This window comes from Vombatus ursinus, unplaced genomic scaffold (assembly GCF_900497805.2).
Source record: "Vombatus ursinus unplaced genomic scaffold, bare-nosed wombat genome assembly UNPS02005286.1, whole genome shotgun sequence".
NCBI classification, from domain to species: Eukaryota; Metazoa; Chordata; class Mammalia; order Diprotodontia; family Vombatidae; genus Vombatus; species Vombatus ursinus.
In genome coordinates this window covers 16,788,845-16,809,749 of record NW_020945064.1, presented here as the reverse complement: position 1 = coordinate 16,809,749, position 20,905 = coordinate 16,788,845, and the positions used below count along the sequence as shown (strand labels likewise).

At 41.7% G+C, this 20,905-nt stretch overlaps 2 protein-coding genes across 2 annotated transcripts in view; one reads left to right on the top strand and one right to left on the bottom strand.

Moving 5' to 3' along the window:
• Positions 1-6,096, bottom strand: part of KCTD19 (potassium channel tetramerization domain containing 19) — a 41,296-nt gene extending 35,200 nt beyond the window's left edge. Inside the window, 2 exon segments of the mRNA XM_027847762.1 lie at positions 762-859; positions 5,808-6,096. Coding sequence (XP_027703563.1) covers positions 762-859; positions 5,808-6,096 — 387 coding nt within the window.
• Positions 6,097-8,624: 2,528 nt separating this feature from the next.
• The window catches only part of LRRC36 (leucine rich repeat containing 36), a 54,349-nt gene continuing 42,068 nt past the window's right edge, over positions 8,625-20,905 (top strand). Inside the window, exons 1-4 of the mRNA XM_027846052.1 lie at positions 8,625-8,694; positions 10,549-10,676; positions 19,231-19,423; positions 20,236-20,335. Coding sequence (XP_027701853.1) covers positions 8,625-8,694; positions 10,549-10,676; positions 19,231-19,423; positions 20,236-20,335 — 491 coding nt within the window. The remainder of the gene's footprint in view (positions 8,695-10,548; positions 10,677-19,230; positions 19,424-20,235; positions 20,336-20,905) is intronic.

The window sequence follows — 20,905 nt, the reverse complement described above, 5'->3', positions numbered from 1 at the left end:
TCCTCTCTAGTGCCCTTTCCTGGTTCTCCTCCTGCCTTTTTGACCACTCCTTCTCAGTCTCCTTTGAGAGGTCTTCATCCAGGTCATTTCCACTAAGTGTGGGAATCTCCCACACTATTCTGGCCTCTCTTCTCTTTAGAGCTATAGCTCTCTGAATTCAATTATCATCTCTATGTGGATGATTCTCAGATCTCTATATCCAGCTTCTGTTCTCTCTCCTGAGCTATAGTCTTGTATCACCAATTGCCTTTTCAGCATCTTGAACTGGATAGTCATACGCATTTTAAATTCAATGTATTTGAAACAGAACTCATATCTTCTCCTCCTCCTACCCTAAAATCCCTCTTCTTAACTTCCCTATTACTGTGGAGGGCACTACCATTCTCTCAGTCATCTTGGCTCACCACCTCCGGGACATCCTCAACTCCTCATTCTCGCTCCCCCCACATCCAATCCAATCCAAATCCTGCCATTTGTTCCTTCACAAAATATCTCGGATACACTTCCTGTCTCTCTGCCTGCACAGTTCCTCACCACTCTTCTCCTGGAACACTGCAATAGCCTTCTAATTGGTCTCCTTTCCTCAAGATTCCCCTGCTCCAACCCATTTTCAATTTGGCTGCCAAGGTGATTTTTCTACAGTGGAGGTCTGATTGTGTTGCCATCCTGATCAATGATCTCTGGTTGCTGCCTGCTACCTCTGGGATCAAATACAAACTAGGTGTGGCACTACAGCTCTTCATAAGCTGGATTCTTCCTACCTTCCCAGTCTTCTCCCACTTCCTCCTTTCCACATATCCTATGACGTGGCTACACTGGCCTACTGGCTGTTTCTCTGGCAGGAAACTTCATTTCCTGTCTCCATGTCTTTGTACTACCTATCTCTTCCATGCCTGGAATGCTCTTATCCCTCACTTCTGCCCTTTGGTTTCCCTGGAGTTCTTCCAGATTCAGCTCAAATCCTACTTTCTACAGAAAGCCTTCCCTGGGACTCCCAGCTACAAATTCCTTTTCTTTTCAGATTACCTTCCACCTACTCTGTATATATCTTGTTTGTACCAAGTTATTTGATGTTGTCTCCTCCATAAGAACACAAGCTTCTGTTTTTGCCTTTCTCTCTATCACTAACTCTTAGCACAGTGCCTGGCAAATAGTTAGTAGTTAGTAAATGCTATGGCAGGAGTGATATCTAGAAAGCTAAAGCTAGACTTGGAAATGAGGTTTGAACTGAGTGCCTCTCACAGAGGGATGAGGGGATGAGGAAAGATATGTGGGTTTTATGGGATTCAAAATAAAATTAAATCAGCAAATATGTGTTGGATGCCCTTACTGTGGTAGGTGCTATGGGGAATGCAAAAAGTCACAGTCTCTATTCTAAAGGCATTTACAATCTAGCTTCTACCCTTCCCTTCATTCTACGTGGCTCTCTGAAAGATTTCTCTACATTGCAGACACTCTTGATTTGACATGCTTACAATATATCCTGACAAACAAACTGGGATCCTTTTCTTGGTTTAAAGAATGAAATGAGCCTGAAAGATGGAAGATTTTAGCCTGCAGTAGCCAATGAGGGGAAGGGAACTTCTGTAACTAGACACAAGTAAAATCACATCTTCATCGTTATCTGCTGAATTTGAGGGAAATTCATTGTTCTTAAAATAGAGAGTCTCTTCTACCTACCATTTCACAAGGGAGACTTTGATTGATACCAGGAGGAGAATCAGAAGAACAAGGCCAGAAGATGGCCTGCTTTTCTCAGAGAAAGGCTTACATTTATCTGCCCCTCTTAATATTGTTAAGTCTATGGGAAATATTTTTTAGGTTAAAGCTGAGCTGCTGATCATTATTCTTTAAGAGGGAAGAAGTGCCTCAAGCTACATATATTCAAGGTTTGACTCTATTTCCACCAAATGCCAGTTCCACAAAGAACATATGTGGCAAATAGCAAATAAACTCATTTATCCAAGCTTATCCAAGCTTGGATATCCAAGCTGATAGCAAACAGAAATCAGAGAAGTTTCAGAGATGAGCATATACCCATTGGGATCCAGATATCAGACCTCACCCAAATGACTGAAGTGCTTGGTTCCTCTATATGTCAGCTTCTTAGAGTCTTCATCTCCCTTTAGGACCTAAAAATAATCTGAAACTCTGTGTCTTCTATCTTAAAGCTAAAAACTTGAGGACCAGGATCTCTCTTCTTCCAAGTTCTTGCCAACTCTGCCCTTCATGTAGGAAGAAACACTAAGCAATCTATCTCTACTAATATGCAAATTGACTTTGAGCCACAGGTCAAAGGATCATGCTTCTAGTAAGGTCACTTAGTAAATCTGAGGCCAAGATTTGAACACAGTCCTCTGACTCCAAATTCAGTACTCTTTCTACTATACCACACTGTCTCTATCTGTGAATGTTTTTTTCTTCTCTACAAGACTATAATCAAATGATGACAGGGACCACATCTTACAGAATAATGGGATTATAGATTTAGAACTGGAATATACAATTCTGAGTCCTCCTTTTCTTTAAGGTGGTGCCTGTTACATCTTGTGTGATCCTAACTGTGACTCTTCAGCACTTGAATTCTTTTTTTCTGGTTGCTTGCAATATTTTCTCCTTGACCTGGGAAGTCTGGATTTTGCCTATAATATTCCTAAGAATTTTCATAAGGTTTCATAGATGTGATCAGTGGATTCTTTCAATTTTTACTTTGCCCTCTAGTTCTAAGATATTTGGGCAGTTTTCTTTTATAATTTCTTGAAATATGATGTCTAGGCTCTTTTTGTTCTTGTTCATGTGTTTCAGGTAGTCCAATGATTCTTAAAATATCTCTCCTTGATCAGTTTTCCAGGTCAGTTGTTTTTCCTATATTTCACATTTTCTTCTATTTTTTCAGTCTTTTGACTCTGTTTTATTATTTTGTTGTTGTCTTTGGAGTCATTGGCTTCCATTTGGCCAATTCTAATTTTCAAAGGGTTATTCTCTTTAGTGAGGTTTTCTACCTCTTTTACCAAGTTGTTCATTCTCTTTTCATATTTTTCTTTCATAGCTTTCGCTTAATTTTTGAAATTATTTTTTAGTTCCTTCTTTAATTCTTCTGGTTATCTTTGTTGGGCTTTTGTTCAATCTGTATTTTTCTTTGAGGCTTTGCTTATAGATGTTTTCAAGTCATTTCTTCTTCTGTGTTTAAGTCTTGAGCTTTCCTGTCATCATAGTAACTCTTTATGGTTGGATTTTTTTTGTTTGCTCATTCTTCCAGCCTATTTCTTGACTTTGGACTTTAGTGTTGGGATCTGCTCACTCCTGGAGGGGTGGGGATATTTGGCCTAAGCGTCTATCCTTCTACGTTCTTCTGCTGCTGTCACAGCTCAGGCTGGGGGCCTGTACGTTTTTTGGTTCTTCTAAAGTGGCATGACCTGGGGAAAGATCTGTTTTCTGCCTTCCTGGTCTGAGCTCTGCAAGTTGGGGCTATTGGCTTGTGTATAGTTGAATTTTGGTAGACTGGTAGAGGACTCACTCACTATTAGCCCGCTGGTAAGTTTTGCAGATTCAGAGTGAATGAACTGCTGGTTTGGTCTTAGTCTTCTGCTCTAGTCATTGTACTGAAGGCTTATGTGCGGGGCTAAAGGTTAGAACTGAGTCGCCTCTCTGCTCTTGGGCTCAGTCACACAGCTAAGTTTCTGGAAATTATTTCTTGCTTAGTGTTCAGCTAAGCCCTGTGCTCACTCATGACCTCTCTTCTCCACCTTGGATCTATGACCTGGAATTGGGTAATGGGCAAAAGATGGCGCCACTTCCTGAATCCTAGCTCAGGGATTCCCTGAGAGCTTCCTGCCTTGTTGCTTCCTGCCCTAGTGCTCTGTCTTGACTCCATTTTCTGGATGCTGGAATGGAGGTTCCATCCCCAATGCTGCTACCTCACTGTGCTCCTGCCCAGCTCCCACCCAGTGTTCACAGATTTCTCTGTCTTCCGAAGCTGCCCTGGGCTGGAAAAATGACTATGACTTTCGCTTGGCTTTCCCAATCAGAATTTGTTCTACAACATTTTCTAAGTTGTTGCAGAGGAGGTAAGTTGGGTAAAATGGAAACATGCTTCTTCTCATCTGCCATCCTGACTCTGCACACTAAGTTTAGAACTGGAAGAAACTTTTAGAGATCATCTTATCCAACCCCCCATTTTGCAAATGAGGACATTGAGGCCTAGATGACTTGTGACTTGACCAAAGCCACACAGGTAATAAGGGGCAGAGGCAGAATTTGAACTCAGATTCTCCAAATCTAGCACTCTTTCTCTTGTACTATGCATGATGCCCCCTTATTATTTTAAAGGGTATTACACGTACTGTGGAAGGAACTCAATGTTTATTAAATTTCAATAAAGAATAGAAAGGAATGCAGCATTCTCTGATGTTTTGTAGTATATAACTAGATCACAGAATTACATCTTACCATAAGTGGAACAGAGCTCACAGATTATCTAACACAAGGTCCATGGGGTCCGTGATCTTGTTTTTTAAAAAATATTATGACATCTGTATTTCAGTATAATTGGCTGCCTTTGTAATCCCATGTATTGTGTTTTATACATTTAATAACATTCTTATGATAAGAGGCCCACAGGCTTCACCAGACTAGGTTGCCCAAGGGGTGCATGACATAAAAAGGTTAAGGACCTCCGATATTAACCAACCCTCTCATTTTACATAAGGAAAAAGAAGCCCAGGGAAGTCAAATGACTTATCCAAGGTCACATGTGGGTCTTCTGATTCTCAATCTAATTTTCTTGCCACAACTCTACTCTATGAAAACAATATATCTCCTCTCAGATCCACAGAGTAAAAACAAAGCAAAGCTTCTGGTTTTTTGTGGTCTTCCTGGTATTAGTGGATATTTTGTTAGAGGACTTAACTTCAATACTTCAAAGACCTGTGATTTCATCAGTATGGACACTGCCAGTCACCAAAGTAGTTTGTAATCCCTCTATGCCTCAGTGTCTTTTTTTTTTTAAAAAGATTATTATTATCTTTTGGTTTCATATCATCTTCATTTCCCAAGTAAACAGTCTTTATGAGTTGCTATAGCAAAAATAAAGTAAAATAAAATTCCACTTCCCTGTGATCAACCTAGTAGTAAGCCTTTCCAACCTATTTAGTCTGATTCTTGGATGACTGAGGCTTCGGGCACAGCTGAGGGCTTTCTAGCTTGGTCAGATATAACAGAAGTTTGACTTTTCCAGCATAGCCTTTGAAAATCCTTGGTCCCCTCTAGAGTCTAATAAAACCTTGGAGGAGGACCATAGGGGTGGAGAGGGCTTGTTGGGGAAAATTGGTGAATTCTCAGCACAAATATCAAGGAAAAAAATGCCAGTTGTGTCCATGATCCAATTACTTCAATAAAAATTAAGTTCCTTCTCTGTTCAAGGCACTTAATTTAACATGTGTGTTAGTGAGTCTTACTAACCCCAAACTTTTCATTTCTTTAAAAAAACATTCAATTTCAGTTTCAGGAAAAAGCCTACTATAACATTTGACTGAGTCATCAGTGCCTTCTGAGATATTAGGATGGATGAGAGATAATGCCTGCCTGTCCTGGGGCCTTTACTGACTGTAGGCATGGAACAAAGTCAGATGGTCAAAAAACTTGTTAAAAAAAAATTCCTACATCTTCTACATTAGTTTTATGTAATGAATCATTCATCACAATTTCCCATTAAGACATGTCAAATCATTACTATCCTATGTAAAAATAATACACATAAACACATCTAGATGGAAACCCACATGTTGAATGATGATGTCTGAATGGACTTACCTGTAATAAAGGTATCAGCTGCAAACCCAATGCTTGCTCATATAGCAAATTTAATTCTGCACAACTGGAAAAGGAGAGTTTGGAGGTATGGAGGTAATAATGTACATGCCGAAATGTGAATCCATCTCTGTCGATGAATAGCCGTTGGCTTTCTGAGGGTGTCAAGGCAGATGCCTCCTTCCACAGGAGGGAGTCTGGGAACTGAGCAAGCTTGCTTCTAGGAACTGAAAAGTGCCAACCCCCTACATTAAAATGAAACAAATCCTCTGCTGATTCATGAGACATCCCAGGTTCCTCCTAAATGGAAAATGAAGAGATTTATGACCTGGAGCACTCAAATATATTAAATAAATGCAAGGCTCTTTGGAGATCCTATCTACAAAGAAATGAGTTCATTGTTTGTTCTGAGCTCTTTCAATCCCCTTGGTGGTTATTAATGTCAACCAAAGAACACTAAGGTTTGTAGTGATGAGCCCATTAAGTCTAATAAACCTCACCACTAAAAACATAAGCTCATCTATTCATAGTTGAATTTCCTATCTAACCTACTTTCTCCTTTTTTAAGCTTAAACTGATGAAACATAGAAACAAGACAGAAAAACAGGATATCTACAAACACAAATGTGTTCTGTAACAAATCTTCAATTAAAAACACAAAACGGACCACACATGTAGAATAAGGTGGTGAACTAGGAAGGCAAGGGCTTGAAAGAGGAAAAGTGGACTTCTCCAAGTCTTCGCATCAAGACTAATAGCTCCAAATTCGGCCTCAGACACAACACTTATAAGCTGTGTGACCCTGGACAAGTCACTTAACCCCAACTGCCTCACCAAGAAAAAAAAAAAAAAAAGACTAATAGCTCAAACTTGTCACTTTTCTTTCAGGGGCTTAGGAAATCTCTCCGGATAATATGGGCCAAAGGGAATCTGGGGCTATTCCCCTCACAGTATGATGCAGTGGGAAGAGTCCTGGACTTGAAGTTCCTGATCCTGACACTTCCTGTGAGATCACAGGCAAGTCTCTGAATCTCATTTTTTTTTTTCATGTGTAAAATGGGAATGGTTAGTTTATATCTGCCTTACCTACCTCACAGGGCTGTGAGGAAATTATGTTGTCAACCTATTTTAAAAAGCGAGCAATTTAACAGCTCAATGCTCTGGACAGCAACTGCAGAATAAGCGCATTGGTAGGAGTTCCTCGTATTATTGAAATGTTGGACAGATCTTGCCCAACACCGCCCCCTGCCCCAACAATGATAAGCCCACCCGCTGAAGTGGATGGTTAGAAGTAAGATCTGAGTTTTTCAAGGGGCCTGTTTAATCCCGGACTCAGGAGCCTGGGGCATGCTGTCTGGGTCTTCTGGTGATCTAAGCCGTCCCTCTGCTTCCAGGGGCAGCAGAGGCCGATCAGCCCCAGTGGCAGCCCAAGATGTCAGGGACGCTAAGAACGTTCTTCCCCTCCCTGTCCTGAAAGGACCAGCAGGGGCCGTTCCCGGGGGTGGCATGGAAGGTGCCACCCGGACACTGGAGGGGGGATTCGGGGTCGTGCTCCTCATTGCCTTCCTCCTTCCGCCCAAGGGCCACGAGGGTCCCTTACAAACGGGTCCTTGGGGCGACTGGGGGCAGCAAGGATGCGGGGTTCTGTGTTGCCCACCCCAACGCCCGGCATGCAGTGCCCGCGACAAGGGAGGCAGGCCATCAGTGTGAGCTGCAACTGGGGCCAGACCGGGAAACTGAGGCCTGGGGACGCGAGACCGCTCCTCCCACTCATCCCACCAGGGCGCCCCTTCCTCATAAACTCTCCTCCCCAGGCCGCGCTGCCCCTTCGTGGGTTCTGCCCTCACGGAGATGCTCCCCACCCCGGAGGGTCGGGGCTTTCTCCACACTGATCTTCCAGTCATGGGGCGCCCCCCGCCAGGGCTGGCTCCATACCATGGTCACGGCGGCCTCTGGGCGAGGGGCTGCCTGCGAGTAACGGCCCAAGAGAGCGCGCGGAACTTGCGGGGTGGGGGTGGGGACGGGGGAGGGGTCGGCTGGTGGTGGCAGGTGAGCAAGATGGGGGCGGGTGAGAGAGTGGAGCTAGCGGAGAGCAGCGCGTGCAGGCCCGGGAGGGTGCACTGAGGTGATGGCGGCGGGGGGGGGGGGGGGGGGGTTAGAGGAGAGCAGCACGTGCTGACCTGGGAAGGTGCACGAGGTGATGAGCAAGAGCGGGAGGGTAGAAGAGAGCCCCGCAAGGGGGCGCCAGACGCAGAGACTCACTGGCTGAGAAGAGCAGCCAGTGCTGGTCTCTGCGGGGGCATGATGCTGGGAGAATGGGGAGGGAGTTAGGAGGGGCAGCGGGTAAACCTCGCTGCCGAGGGGCTCATGGGGCAGTTGGGGGAGGGACCCGAGTACAGGCCTGGATTGGGGCCGGGAGGGGCAGAGGTCGGGTAGTCCAGGACAAAGGTGTTAGATGAGGGGCTGGGGGAGGGCGGCGCGGGCTCTCAGACTCTGGGGCGCAGGGGAGGGGCGGCTCCAGAGAGCAGGGAGGGTGGAATCGGGGCCGGGGGCTCGAAGGGCGCACAGGGAGGGGGAGGGCCCCCGGCGTGACGCAGACTGGGGAGAGGAGCGGACTCGAGGGCACACAGGGGCTGTCAGGTAAGGGGGCGGGGCCAGAGGCGGGGTGTCGGGAGGGGGAGGGGGCGCAGGAGCCGGGCATCGGGGTGGGGGGGAAGGGTTCGCGGGGCGGGGGGTCGGCTCTCCGGTTTCCCGGTATCCCCCAGGCTGTCTCCCCGGCCTCGTCAGCCGGGCCGGGCCGGCGGCACTGGACTGGAATGGCGGAGCAGTGGAACCTGGACGAGGAGGTGCTCCGCCGCATGGGGGCGCTGACCCAGGAGGAGCCGGGTGCGGCCCCGGGGGCGCCGGGAGGGAGGGAGGGGATCGGGGAAACGGCGACAGCCCCGGGAGGGGGTAGAGTTCAGACGGGGCCTGCAGGGCCACAGTCATGGAGGCCCGGAAGGGAGGAGGAGGCACTTGGGTGTCTGCTTTATCGTCTCTCTAGTTTGAGTTTCAGGGGCCCTTTTAGGGCCCAGGGCCGTGGGGGGGGGGGGGGGCTGTTGGTTTTCTAGCCTCATGTCAGGGCCTGAGAGTGCCGCTCCCCACTTCAAGACCCACTGCTCCTCTGCCTTCGGGGGACATTGGGGTTTGAAGCTTCCGATTGTGTTCTTTCCGTCGAAGAAGGGCCAGGCTGCTGCCGGAGGAGCTGCACCTGGAGGGAATCTGCGCCCTCGGAGCTAGCACCGAGCCCACTGTTTGGGGTGAGGTGTAAATTAAAATGCCGACGGTCTTAAACTCCTCTTTACTTCCGGTTTTCCTCATTTGTCAAATGCGGGGATATTGACCACAGTGTCTCTCTTTGGTGGGGTAAAGTGCTTGGAAAATAGAAAGTTATCAGTAGCCAATCACGTTTCTTTCCTTGTTCTTTCTTGAGTTTACACTGCTACATTGAGCATATGTTTGCTTTAGAAATATATTGTCTTAGGGATCATAGGATCATAGAATTTAGAGTTGGAAGGGACCTCGTCCATCCTCCTCATTTTATGGATGAGGGATCTAAGGCTCAAAAAAGTGAAGGGGCCTGCGAAGATTGTAATAAGTAGCAGCAGACAGGTTTCAAATCCAGGTCTCCTTGATGTATGATACTTTATAATTTAGGGACCCTGAATCACTTTACATTATTCCCCTCCCCCCAAAAAAACTAGGAATAAGTATCTTGCCTTTTTCTGAAAGATGACATTATTATTGGTTTGATTTTGTAAGACATTCCTAAAATGCTGTGTGCTTTTTAAAAAATGAAATCAATTAGATTTTGTTGATTCAAAAATTTTTGAAAAATTCGACATGATCTTTTGATGCTGTTTTCAAATAGTCATTGGGTTTGGTGGGCCTCTCTCTATTGGACCTCAAAGATATTTAGTCCAATCCCTTCATTTTGCAGATGGGGAAATTGAAGCCCAAGAGAGGAAATTATTTGCTAAAAGTTACATAGTAAGCAAAAAAGCTGGAATTCGAACTCTCTGACTCCAAATATAAGTACTCTTTCCATTACAGCAGCATTTCTCAAACATTTGGGTCTGAGTACTCCTCTCCATTCTTAAAAGTTATTGGGGATTTCAAAGAGCTTTTATTATGTGAATTATATCTCTCAATAATTGCCATATTAGAAATTAAAACTGATAAGGTTAAAAATTATTTTAAAATAGCAATAATACATTACATGATAAACTTTTTTGAAAAATAGCGTTTTTGAAACAAAAAAATGAGAAGACTGGTATTGTTTTGCATATTTTTGCAAGTGTCTTTGATGTCTAGCTTAATAGTAGACAGCTAGATTCTCATATCTGCTTCTGCATTCAATATGTTAATTTATATTGTTTTGAAGTATATGAAGAAAATCCAGATATGGAGTTGGAAAGGGGAGAAATATTTTCATAGTCCAACCATAACTTAGTATTATTATGAAAATAGATTTGGCCTCACAGACACCATGATATTGTCTCAGGGACTCCCAGAGGTCCTCCTACAACATTTTGATAACTGCTGCATTACCCCAAGCTTCCTTCCCTGAGACTTTCAGGGAACACTCAAAACTATTACAAGGGGCAGAGGGAGGAAGGAAGGTCCATTTTCACTAACTGTTATTCATCTAAACACTTACTGAGAAAGAACATAATACATTTGCTAATGATCTCTTTTCAGAATTGGTGGAGTCTCTTTCATTGCAGGGATCTTATGTAGGAAAAATCCATTCCATTGGTGAGACCTTCAAAAATTTTAAAAATCTCCGATCCTTAGATCTATCAAGAAATTTAATCTCTAGTCTACAGGTAAGTTCCATGTGAGGAGAGGACTGTAGACCATGCTGTAGAAGAATTGGTTGCAACAACTGGGAATATTTAGCCTTGAGAAAACAAGGAGGGAAGGAAATGTGCTTATATAGCACCTTCTATATGCCACAGTTAGTGTGCTATGTAGGGGCTTTACTACAAATATTATTTCTTGTCTGCACAACAACCCTGCAAGGTAGGTACTATTCTCCATATTTTACACTTGAGAAAACTGAGGCAAATAGGTTAAATGACTTGCCCAGGGTCACATAGCTAGTCTATCTAAGGCCAAATTTGAACTCAGGTCTTCCTCACTCCAGGCGCAGCACTCTATATCTAGCTTCATAAGGCAGAAAAGACAGGGAGAGACCTGATGGTTGTCTTCAAATATTTAAAAGTCTAGCATATGGAAGAAGGTTTAGAGACTTTAGATGTATTCCGTCTGGTGCCAGAGGACAGAAATAAGTACATTCACAGGAAGTTGCAGAGAGGCAGATTTAAACTCATATAGGAAAGAGCTTCCTAATAATTAGAGATGTCCAAAAGTAGAATGAGCTGCTTCATGAGGCTATACCTTCCTCATCATTGGAAGTATTCAAATGGAGGATGGATAATCACTGAAGAGTTTGGAGAAGATTCTTGATGAGGTTTGAAATCAGACCTCTAAGGTCCTGTGCAACTCTGAGAATCTGTTTCTGTGATATTCTGTAGCCAGTGAGGTAAACATAGCAAATATTGTGCATCAACTATATTTTTAGAAGTGTTTTTGAGAGGAAATGAGGGATAGCGAAGATACAGCCTTTCGCTTTTGCCTTTTGGACAAAATTAGATAGTTGAGATCTATTCAGTCTTAGATTCACTGGCATTTTACTTTTATTAGTGTCTCTTCCTAATTAGAGGAAAGTGTATGTGAAGCCTGAAGGTTCCCTGCAAAAGGCGAATTTCTAGGAGCGTTTGAAAGAGGAAGAGGTGATGGGCTGGAAGGCAAGGGTACTTTTCCAGACTTGGCAGTGTAGAAAAGAGCCTGGGCATGAAAGCAGAAAAGAGCAGGCCTGGGCAGAGCAAAGGGAGAAAGGATTAGCTAACATGCACAAGGGTTCTCTAAACAGACGCATACAGAATTTGTGTTTTCCCTTGGGTCCCAAATGCCATACAAAAGGTGGCCTTCTTTCCTCATATTCCCACTGCAAAAAGTCTTTTCTCCGCGCTTTTCCAGATACTCTCCAGACAAACTAAAGGTTTCAGATTGTTTTCTCAGCTTGATATTTCATGAGATACTTGCTTATCTGGACAAACCATAATCTAGATCAGAGATCTAAATGACTTCCAGGCTGTATCCTTAGTATGTCTCCCTGTTAATCCCTAATACAAAGCCTAGGCAGGATCCAGTCGCTCTGAAACTTACTGGCTTAATTTTCTATCCTCCTCTTGGTTCCTATCCAAGGAAATCTTCCCTGGATGTCTTCTGAAAAGAAAAACTTTAGTTTTCTAGCAGGAATCTTGTTGCTCCATTGGTTTCAGAAAATTGTTGGCTTAGGGTTTCCCCTTCTGCAATTTATCGTGGAGTTGGCTGGCTGGATTTGAACTCTATGGATGTTTTCCTTTCCTAGGTAAAATAAATGAAAAAAATAAACATTGCTCTTGTTTGCTTTGCAATCAATCATACTTGCTTAAAATGATTGTTCTGTATATATTCATCTTTCCAGTACCAAGAAGCACTTTACTTAATTGCCTTAGGGAAAACAAAATGACTGTGATAATTGCTAATACATCTTTAGGAAATGCAAGGGCCATTAAGAGTTAGAAAGGTAGAAGGAGGATGGAAACTAGTCACTTGACACTACATCAAAAGGAATTAAAAGTTACCTGAGACTGAGCATCAAACTTAGCTAGCGCTTGCAATACCCAGAGGTGTTAATAACAGACTCAGCAGTTGTAATTTCTGTAAATTATTTTACTAAAAAACTCTTTATAGTAAATGTATCATGTGAAGTCAAAAGAAGAAAGACATTACCAGTCAGTAGGATCAGGGAAAGTTTTGGAGCAGAAGAGAGCATTTGAGATGGACTGTATGGATATCCATACTGTAAAGTATGGATAGAAATAAAATACATGAACAGGGGAGAGGCAATTCTAGTTGTAGGGAAGAGCATGAGCAAAGTCAGGGAGGCAGGAGAACACGTGTATTTGGGGAGACAGGAGGTGAGGGTGGAGAGCAGCCTTCTAATTTGCTTTGATTGTAAAGGAGAGGAATATGAGACAAGTCTGGAAAGGTATACTGGTGCCCATTTGTGGAGGGTTTTTTATAGGTTTTGAAAAATTGTACGGAAATGGGCAAAAATGTCTGATTTATTCAACAAACCTATGTTAAGAACCTACTAAACCTGACACTGTAATATGCAGCAATGAAAAATTGAAAACAATTGAAAACTGAAAAACTTGAAGACAATTTCAGTCAGCTGTCTGCAGAGGAGGGAATTATTGCAGTTAGAGGATCTAGGTTCAAATTTCAGTTCTGCCAAATGCTACTTGGTTAACCTTATTTTCTTATTTGTAAATAAGAGGGTTGGTATTGATGATCTCTAAGGTCTCTGAAATTGAAATTCTACGATCCCTATGATCTGTATCCTGGATAGATAGATGTTAAAGCTGGTCATGAGAATGGGCGTAGAAGCCAAGAGCTACATTTTCTAGTCTTGGCTCTGTTTTCCCCTAGATGCATGACCTTGGGCAAATTGTTTTACCTTTTTCTTTTTTGGGGGGGGGGTGAGGCAATTGGGGTTAAGTGATTTGCCCAGGGTCACACAGCTAGTAAGTTTCAAGTGTCTCAGACCAGGTTTGAACTCAGGTCCTTCTGACTCCAAGGCTGGAGCTCTATCTACTACACAACCTAGCTGCCCCTGTTTTACCTCTCTTGCCTCAATTTCCCCATCTGTAAATGAGGAAGATTGAATTGGATGATATCTAAGGTCTCTTTCAGCTCTGTGGTTTACACTGTGTTAAAAGGTGAGTTTACTGTCAAATAGTAGTACTGCAAAAGTTGGCGGTGGTAAGGCATGTCTAAAGAGTAATGACTTCAGGAATATTCTGATAAAAGGTAGTAACAACTTTAAAAGTAAAGGAACAACAACAAGGGGAAGCATTTAGGCCCTGACTTAGGATATTTGTTTGTATCTTTTCATTTCAGTGAACTATTAAATGTGTAAGTGATAACCTTATAGCTGTTAGCCCTGTAAATGATAATGATGGCTCAGGTACTAGTCATATTAAATGCAGTAGAAGTTGGAAGACATCAAAGGCTTAAGACAGAGACGAAAGTGACCATATTAGAGATGAAGGCTATTTTGTTATATGCTTTATAAGTATACAATTATAACATAGTAATAATTTTATACCATTTGATCAGTATCATAGCCACAAAAAAAGAATTAAAATAATAGTGGGGATCAGTCATGCTACTTTTCTTCTTTTTCTATTTCTTTTAAAAATATTCTTTGTTATATGGGATACAGAAAGGTTAGTAGGAGAAATTTGAGCCATGTAAATACAAAAGATATAAATAAAAATTTATTTTAAAAAGCAGGAAGATTGTGTGTGTGTGTGTGTGTGTGTGTGTGTGTGTGTGTGTAACTATCCCTGGTTCCTGCAATATATAGCCATATATCCATTAAGAGTTTTTAAAATACACCCTTCTCCCAAAGAATCTACTTTTCTGCCTTGACTTCTTTTCCACTAAAAAATGGAGCAGCAGTTAGAATCAAGGAGTGTGGGTGGGATTAAACCAGGGTAAAAAGTGTGATAAAGGCATTTTGCTTCCCTTCCACAAGTCAGAGTTGTGATGGGGAACATAGAGATTGGACATGAGATTGGACATGACTGAAAAAGAAAAACTGATAGTCACCATTGGCAAGCAGGTGCCCTAATGTGAATGTCAGATTTTATAAATTGCTTTGAGTTTCTTGGAAGAAACATATTCTGTAGATGAATTATTACTACTTAAAACCTCATAAGACTGTATTTATAGCTTTTCAAGGAGAAAATAGTATAGGAGAAAGAACAGGAAAAAAACTTGAGCTGAATAAGGAGAAATAATCATGAAGGAGATGTGGAGAGCTTTAGAATTATGGAGAAGTCCAGAAATAGAATTGTGGAGAAGGCCAGGGATTGAATTTGGTAAGAAGGTTGGGAAGATTTGAGAAGTTGGAAGCTAAAGGAAGAGGACTCAATTTGAAGGAAAAAAAGAGGGAAAAGGTTCATTTTGAAAGAGAAGAGGGACTAGGGGAAAGGACCCAAGGAAGAGCAGAAGGAAGAGCAGAAGGGGCAGGAGAAGAAATAAACTAAAAAAGGAGAAGGAAAAGGAGAAAATAGTGAGAAAAGTTAAAGGAAAGACAGGAAAATATAAGAAGTTAGTGGGAGAAGGAAAAGGAAGTTCATTGTGGCTGTCAAGGTATTAAAGTTTGCTAAAGAGGTGAGAGTGATAACTCAAGTTAATAATCATCCTAACCTGAGACTTTCACTTCTGATAACTAAGGAGGGTATGGTGAATTTTGCAGTGATTTGCATCGAGTACCTAAAGTTTGTAGTTTTTGCCACAGTCATACTATTTGTCCTACAAGTACTGCAAGTCTTATTATTTGTACTACAGGCAGGGATCCCTCCTAAGACAGAAAGTGATGGGTTTTGGAGAATGCCTCTTCATATTCCAGGTATCAAGCATAGTAAAATGTTCCCTTAAAAATGGAAGAAGAAAAACAAATAGGCTTCCAGTGGGAAAACCAAGAAGGGACCTGTAGAAGTGAAAATTAAGCATGAACTGTGCCAGGAAGTTGGAGGGAAAAAGAATGTCACAAAGAGGAGGAAGGAAAAGAGGCCCACTAAATACTTGGAGCTAAGAGAAAAATGAGGCTGTTTTTGAATGGGGGAAGATGGGTACTCTGGAAAGGAAGCATCTGCATGTCCTCCAAGGAACGAAACAATGATTCCACAAGGCCTCTCTGGTGAGAATTTATCCGCTAAAGATCAGAAGAAAAGACAAGAGAGTATGGTGGTTGGTGATTTCCTCTCCAGACTTCTTTGACCACACTGCAGCTCTCCATTCTTCAACCTCACTCCAGACTTGGAATTTACACTCCACTGCTGCAGCCTCTCCCTCTGGAGGGATGGCTTGGATGGCTCCTCCAAGAATCTCCTTTATGGAGGATACCAAGTCAGCCTGGTCTTCTTTCCTCCAGATTTTTTGTATCATGACCCCATAGGTAACTTTGTCCAGTCCTCCCTTCTTTTCACTTTCAGCTTCCTTTTTTATGTGTTTTTTTCCCTCTTCATTGAAATGTTAAACTCTTGAGGGTAGGGATTGTCTTTCTATATATTTGTAGCACTGTGCCTGGCCCATAATAAGTATTTAACAAATACTTGTTGCTTGACTGAAGCTGTTTGTCAACCTGGTAACAGTAACAGAAGGGTCTACAGTCTTTTCTGTCATGTGTATCTAAGGTGTGACAGAGAAACTTCCAAGATTTTTCTAAATGTATGATTATTACCAACTTACAGTGATTCACAAAGTACAAATGATAACTGCCAGAAGGAATTCAGAAAGCATTTCCAAAGATTAGGAAGTCTTGGGCAAGAAATTGAGACCTTAGGGGCATAAATAAGGGTGTTTTCACTGCTGCCCATCAAAGGCAAGTACAATAAGAGAAAAACAGATTTGGGAAATAAAGCTGTTTGAGAAGATGGTGTCTAAGAGTGAAATTTGGATTTCTGTGCCACAGCTTATGATATAGGAGTGACAGGCTACTCTCCACAGATGGAGTGGAGCCCTTAGCAAGGGCTGGTAGAACTGCATTTGCCTAGTGTCTTTTTTATGCATTCAAAAAACCTTTAATTTGAAAAGGAAAGTGGAGGCAAGAGACAGCCTATGTAGATCCAATGAACTATTTACTATAAGTAGCAGTAATGTGGAAGAATGGATAATAGAGAATCCAAAAGTTCACAGAAGACAAAATCCAAGAAAAGAGCAAGTAATAAAGACCCATGGCCTCAGATGTCTGTGCATAAATGTGCAAGGTACAGCTGATAGGCAAGAACTAGAAATCAGTCAACAAATATTTATACAAAGGCAAAAATGAAATGTTTTCTCCACCCTCAAGGAACTTTGATTTTACTGGGGGGAAAAGAACATGTACACCTATACTTGGAGAAGCAAAATATCGTCAAACTAATTGTAAGGTAATTGGGAGAGTGAAGGCACTAGTAATTAGGGGATAAGAAAGACTTATTAATTAGGTAATTAAAAAAAAAAGATGACATTTGAGCTGAACTTTGAAGGAAGCTAGGGAGTTAAGGAAATAGGGAAAGGAAGTGTGTTCCAGGCCTGGGAAACAGTCACCTATGCGAAGGCTGATAACTAATGACCAAGAAAAAACAAAAATGCTTAATTCTCATTTTGCTTTTGTTTTCTCTGCCAATAAGAATTATTTTTGGCCTGGTGAGGACAGAATAAATATGGCTAATGGGGAGTTGATAGCCAAGATAAGTAAGAAGATAGGAAAAGTACACCTAGATAGATGTTCCTTGTGAATTCAAATCACTTGGCTCAAATGAACTACATCCTTGGGTATTGGAAGAATAGGCAGAGATGATTTTGGAGGCACTGCCAACGATCCTTGAAAGATTTTTGGAGAAAGAAAGAGAGATTGCAGTTTTAAAGAAGGGCAAATATGTCATGGTTATCAAAAAGGGAACAAGAATGAAATCTAAACCATAGATCAGGCAGCTTGATTTTGATACCTGGCAAGATTTTGAAACATTATTAAAGACATAGTGAGCATCAAGAAAATGACCAGCATTGGCTTCATCAAGAATAGGTCAGGTAAAACCAGCTTTATTTCCTTTTTTGACAGGATTACTAAATTGATAGATGAGGGAAATACTGTAAATATAGTTCATCGAGGGGTGCAGACTCCTAGGTGTCCATGGAGAGATTTTAGCAGGTCTATGAACTTGAATGGGAAAAATTACATCTTTGTTTTCACTAATCCTTAACCAAAATTTATCATTTCCTTTAAGAATTAAAAAAGTAGACCATTATTCTGAGAAGTCCACAGGCTTGCTTCAACAAACTGACAAGGGGGTCCAGGACACAAGAAAGGTTAAGAACCCCTGATCTAGACTTTAGCAAAGCAGTTGCTAAGGTATTTGGTGTTGTTATTGTGGCAAAGATGGAGAGATCTGGGCTAGACAATTAGAGAGATTCATAACTGGTTCAATGAGGGGACCCAAAAGGTTGTCGTCGTTGTCATCAGTTTAATGTCAGCCTAGAAGGGGGATCTCTACTGGGACACCCCAGGGATCTGTGCTGCTTAACAGTTTGATCAATGATTTAAATGAAGGCAGAGAAGGTGTAGGTCTCTAGTTTGCAGTTGACACAAACTAGATTAGATATTAGATGACAGGATTAAAAAACACCTTCACAATTTGCATCAAAATGAATTAAACAAAATTTAATAGAAATTAAATGTAAAGCTTTGCACATGACTTCAAAAAATCAACTTCACAAGTGTGTGGCTAGACAGATTTATTTGGAAATGATCTGAGGGTTTTGAATGGAGGGCTTAATGTGTGTGGCAGACGTCTGACATAGCAGACAAGAAAACACACGTGATCGTAGGCTGCATTAAGAGAGGCCAGATTGGAGCTCCCTTGTCCTCTGCCCTGGTGAAGGCATATCTGGAGTATTGTGTGATATTCTAGATGCCTCATTTTAGGAAGAACACTGAGAAGCAAGCATCTTCTAGAAGAGGCCCCAGAAGGTATAGTGTTTCAAGTTTATGCCATAGGAAGACAGGCTGCTGAAAGACTTGGGAATGTTTAACATGTTAAAAATTTAGGGGCTGCCCAGTAGCTGTATTTAAATATTGGAAGCGCTGCTGCAGAAAAAGGGCATGAGACTTGTTCTGCTTGACCTAGAGCAATGAATGGAAGTTAGAAGAAAATTGTAGTGTCATGTAAGGGAAAACTGCCTAAAAACAACAGCTGTGCAAAGGTGGTTTGGGTTGCCGTGTGAGGGAAGTCCCTTAGAGGTCTTCAGGCTGAGTCTGGATGACCAATTGTCAGGTATGTTGGAATGGAAATTCTTGTCCAATTGTGGGTTGGATTAGATGGTCATAGACATCCAGTCCTACTCTTAAATTCTGTAATTGTGACTTAGCACTGGGAAGGACCTCAGAGAACACTTTGCCCAAGCTCCTTTTATAGAGAAAACTGGGACCTAGAGAATGACTTGCCCAAAGGGACCGAGGAAGTAGAGAAGAGATTTGAAACCAGGTTCTTTGATTCCAAATCTAGTGCTCTTGTTACAATCTCAAATGTATAGGACAGTTTATCTCCTTCTGAAAAGCTGTTTCTACTTTATTATACAGCTGAGTGGCATTCCAGCCCTGCCTTCTCCTACATATATCAGATGAGTGCTAAGTAGCAAGTATATTCCTACTTTTAGCTGTGGGACTTGTAGTCTCTTCCAACAGGCATGTTTTAACAGTTTTTTCCTTAATAGGGTATCGAGTATTTATCTTCACTCCAAGATCTGAATTTATATTACAACAACATTCCTTCATTAGCAGAGGTATCCCGCCTGCAGGCTTTACCTTGCCTTAAAGAGCTAGATTTGAGACTCAATCCTGTTGTAAGGAAAGATACAGACTATAGACTCTTTGCTGTACACATGCTACAAAATCTGGAGCAACTGGGTAAGAGCCTCCCCCTCCCACACCCCACCCTTTCAAAGACCTTGGTAAACAGTAAGGTTTACTGTTAACTTGTTGCCTTCTACCATCTTGGAAGTTGGCCCAGGATATAAAACTCAGAGTGCATTGTTTATCAGTTTTTAAATAGATCTTTTATTTTGGCAGTATATTTTATGAGCCTTTTTAGTGTTTTTAATGATAATATTTCCTTTTTTTCTATTACTCCATTTTAATTCTCTCTAGTTTGACCTTATTTGATTACTTCAGAAAAAAAAAAAAAACCGAACACATTTAAAAAATGCTTCAGGCTGACACTTGGCTAATAGGCCCCTGGGACATGAAACTCTTAGAGATCAATATCAAGAACAAATACATCCCTTCCAATATTGTATATCCTATCCTTTTATTGATGAATTAGTAACCTTACCTTCCTGTGGGAAAGGAATTTTTGAGTCAGTAACATGGGCAAAACAGATCTGTTTGAGCCAGTGCTTTCCAAATAGGGGTCACTTAATTTCAACCCTCAGGCCCAAACCATTTGGCTCTTCGGACCTTTAGTCATTAGCACATCTTAACTGAGGACAGAATACTGTCCAACCTTCCTTTCCTTAGGTGTGGTTGCACCTGTGTAGCAGTTGTTGCTATGATGTTTCTTAGCATCTCTAACAGTTTCTGTTAGTCCCAGTGACAACATAATAGCATTGTTCTGTGACCTGTCTCTGCCCACAGCATAAAAGAATATGAAATCTGTTTCTGGTTTTCACTTTGTGAATTTGGTTTGATGTCACAGGAAGCAATTACTTTTTTGTCTTTAGATGACCGGGTAGTCCGGGATAGTGAGCGGAAAGCTGCCATGCTTCATTTTAGTCAGCTGGGCAGCAATGAAAATTTCCTCTTTGATGTGGAAAATAAGAGGTAAGGAGTTTTATCTTATTTTATTTGGTTCTTGATTATGTTATAGTGAACAGTGAGCTTCCAATAAAATATCTTTACTTCCCAGCAGGACTCACAGGTTGTAAAAATCCTGAAAGCATGTTATTGGCATAAGTAGGTAGAGAATTATCTCATATGAGCATCTAGACCCTCCATATGTACATTCCTGTCTTCTTGAACAATTGTGTCCCACATGTAACATGCTGTCATGAAAAGAGTGCTGGAGACCTAGGTTTGAATCTAGGTTCTGAAACTTACTTGTTATGTGACGTTGGGGAAGTCACTTAACTTCTCAGCTCTTCAGTTTCATTTTCTATAAAATGGGGAATAATACATGCTTTAACCAGTGGATGGATGATGAAACATTTCCTTCCTCTCAAGGGTTTGGAAGGTTACATATGCTGCTGTGAGGAAAAACAGGAACCATAATCATTTCATGACATCTTGATGACATCTGGACTAGAAGTGTAGGAATACTTCAACCACCTAGAGTCATAATAGTAGAAAATAAGAAGTATTAAAATGCAAGTTTGTAAGGACAAAGTAAAATGA